This window comes from Monoraphidium neglectum (genome assembly GCF_000611645.1).
Source record: "Monoraphidium neglectum strain SAG 48.87 unplaced genomic scaffold scaffold00104, whole genome shotgun sequence".
NCBI lineage: Eukaryota > Viridiplantae > Chlorophyta > Chlorophyceae > Sphaeropleales > Selenastraceae > Monoraphidium > Monoraphidium neglectum.
The window spans coordinates 3,800-6,484 of NW_014013524.1; the positions used below are offsets into that span (position 1 = coordinate 3,800).

General features: G+C 70.1%; 1 protein-coding gene across 1 annotated transcript; it reads right to left on the reverse strand.

Moving 5' to 3' along the window:
• MNEG_1099 (hypothetical protein) lies at window positions 1-2,685 on the reverse strand (the record flags this gene model as incomplete). The annotated part of the gene is made up of 4 exons (XM_014050413.1): window positions 1-1,795; window positions 1,993-2,087; window positions 2,331-2,378; window positions 2,497-2,685. 4 exons carry the CDS (start codon window positions 2,683-2,685, stop codon window positions 1-3), a joined length of 2,127 nt encoding a protein of 708 aa, XP_013905867.1.

Here is a 2,685-nt window from a genome sequence, read left to right on the forward strand (position 1 = left end):
TCAGCCGGGCGGCGCCCTGCCAAGCCCCCCCGAGAAGGTGCGCCCAAGGCCGCCGGACGACGCCCTGCCCAGGTCGCCCGAGGGTGCGGGTGACGCGCCGCGCACGCCGCCGCTGACCCCTGAGGCCAGGGCGCTCAGCTCGCTCCTCAGCGCAGACGCCAGCGCGCGCACCACCTGCAGCCGCGGGGCGCCGCGGCCGTTGGCGCCGCTGGGCGCCGCAGCCGCGCCGCCGGCGGCCTGGTTGCCTGCGGCGGCGGCCTCTGCGCCGGCTACGGCTGCGGCTGCGTCCGTGAGCTCCTGGAGCTGCGCCGTCAGCGCGCGCAGCTGCAGGCCGCCGGCGCCACGCGCAGGAATGGAGCCCACCAGGCCTGCACCCATTCCCAGGGGCGGGCTGCCCGCCCCGGCCTGGCCCGCGCCGCCCTGGTCGCCTGCCGAGAGCACGAGCGGCGCGCCGAGGCTGTCCAGGCCGCCGGGCCCGGCGGGGCCGCCACTGCGCGCCTTGGGCAGCTGCGCGCTGCCGCTGGCGGCCTGGCCCTGGCCCTGGCCGACGTCCATGCTGGCGACAGAGGAGGTGTCCGAGGTGAATGAAGCGGCGCGTAGGGTGGCGTGGTTGATAGCGTAAGCCTGGCCCCCGACTGGTAGCATCATCACAGGGCCCGACTGGAGCTGCTGCGCCTGCTGCTGCGCCTGCTGCTGCGCCTGCTGTTGCTGGTGCACCTGATGTTGCTGTGCCTGCTGCTGTTGCGCCTGCACCTGCTGCGCCTGCGCCTGCTGCTGCGCCTGCTGCTGCTGTTGCTGCTGCTGCTGCAGTGACGGCATGACCGTGAAGGCCGGAGACGTGGGGGCCCCAAAGCTTAGCTGGCGCTGCACGAGCTGCTGCAGCGGCGGCAGCTGAGGGTTGGTGAACGAGCCGCCACCCATGTTGTGGCCCGGCTGAGTGAACGAGCCGCCACCCATGCTGGAGCCCGGCTGTGAGAATGAGCTGCCGCCCATGCCATGGGCTGGGTGCGTGAACGAGCCCCCGCCCATGCCGTGCGACGGCTGAGAAAACGAGCTGCCGCCCATGCCGTGTGCTGAGTGCGTGAACGAGCCGCCGCCCATGCCGTGCGACGGGTGTGTAAAGGAACCGCCACCCATGCTGTGTGCAGGCTGAGTGAACGAGCCACCGCCCATATTGTGCCCAGGGTGTGTGAATGAGCCGCCACCCATATTGTGTCCGGGGTGCGTGAACGAGCCGCCGCCCATGCTGTGGGCCGGCCCGTGCGTGAACGACCCGCTGCCGCCGATCTGCAGCAGTGCGCTGGACGAGCTGAACGTGCTGTTGGTGTCCATACTGCTCACATGCTGCAGCCCCGGCTGCTGCAGCAGAAACATTGCCGGCCGCTGCCCCTGGGGCCCCTGCTGCGCCGTCTGCTGCATGTGCAGCTGCACTTGCTGCGCGTCCACGAAGCCGATGGGGGCCGCGTCGCCACCCCCACCGCCCAGCAGGACATCGCCCATGCTTGAAGGCGGCAGCAGGGCCTCACCGCCCGGGCCCATGCCCACAAACTGCGCCCCGCCGCCGCCGGTGCCGTTGCCGTGCTGCTGTGCGCCCACGGCTGCAGCCAGCAGCATACCATGGTCATCGTCACCCCAGCCCCCAGGAGCGCCCTCGTCGCCCGCGGGCCCGTCCTCCATCATAGGGGGCAGCGGAGTCGACGCGCCACCCGGCCGCGCGGCACCGATGCCCGGCGGCGCAGCCATCATGCCGGCTGAAATTAATTGCTCCTGCGTCGGAGCACGCAGCTCGTCCGGCCTTTCGGGAGAAGACGTGGTGCGTGGGTGGCGGGAGGAGGGGAGATGCACGTTGGCCCGAGGTGGCCGGCTGACGGTGGCGGGGCATGCGGCACGACGTGGCAGCCTGCAGCAGGCTGCATTGATGGGGTGTGGCCGCCTTGGCGGGCCCCTGTGCCGTCACGCCCACCGCTGCGGCCACAGCCTCTCCCAACGCACCTGTGCGCAAAGAAGCACAGCCGCCGGTCGCACAGGGGTCCCTTGCGGCACATTTCACTGCGAAACTTGAGCGGGTGCAGCCAGTACTCGTACACCTGATGAAAGAGGGGCAACGCAAGGGATTACAAGGTGGGCGCAACACCGACGTGATGGGTTGTCTACTGCACCAGCATGCGTGCTGGTGCCACCAGTGGTCCCAGTGCCGCTCTGGCCCACAGCCAAGGTGTGCATCGGCCTTGCCTTGCACAAACAGGGTCGCTCTGCTTGCCCTTCCACGCTGCTGGACAGGTTGAGCTGCTGGCACATGGCCAGGCCACTAGGAGCCGTGCGCTGCCCACCTGATGCGCCATGTCACAGGCGTCGCCCTTGGGGCAAGCGAACGCTCCCTGAGTGCGATAAGGAGGGACAGGGCAGGCTTCGTAGGAGCAGCGGCTGGGGGAAGGGGGGCATGCAGCTGCAGTCGGGCAGCACCTCCCACCCTGCCCAGCAGCCTCCCCTGCCCACCATTTTGGCATAAGGGCACATCACTGGCGTGTAGTAGAACCGCCGCGGGTCGCGCCGCCGCGCCTGCTCCTTGGGGTGCGCCCACGAGCATGAGGACCAGTCGTGGGACGTCTTCAGGGGGCAGGACAGGATCTTGAACGCGTACATGTGATACTCTACGGGGTCGGGCAGGGGAAAATGGCGCGGCAT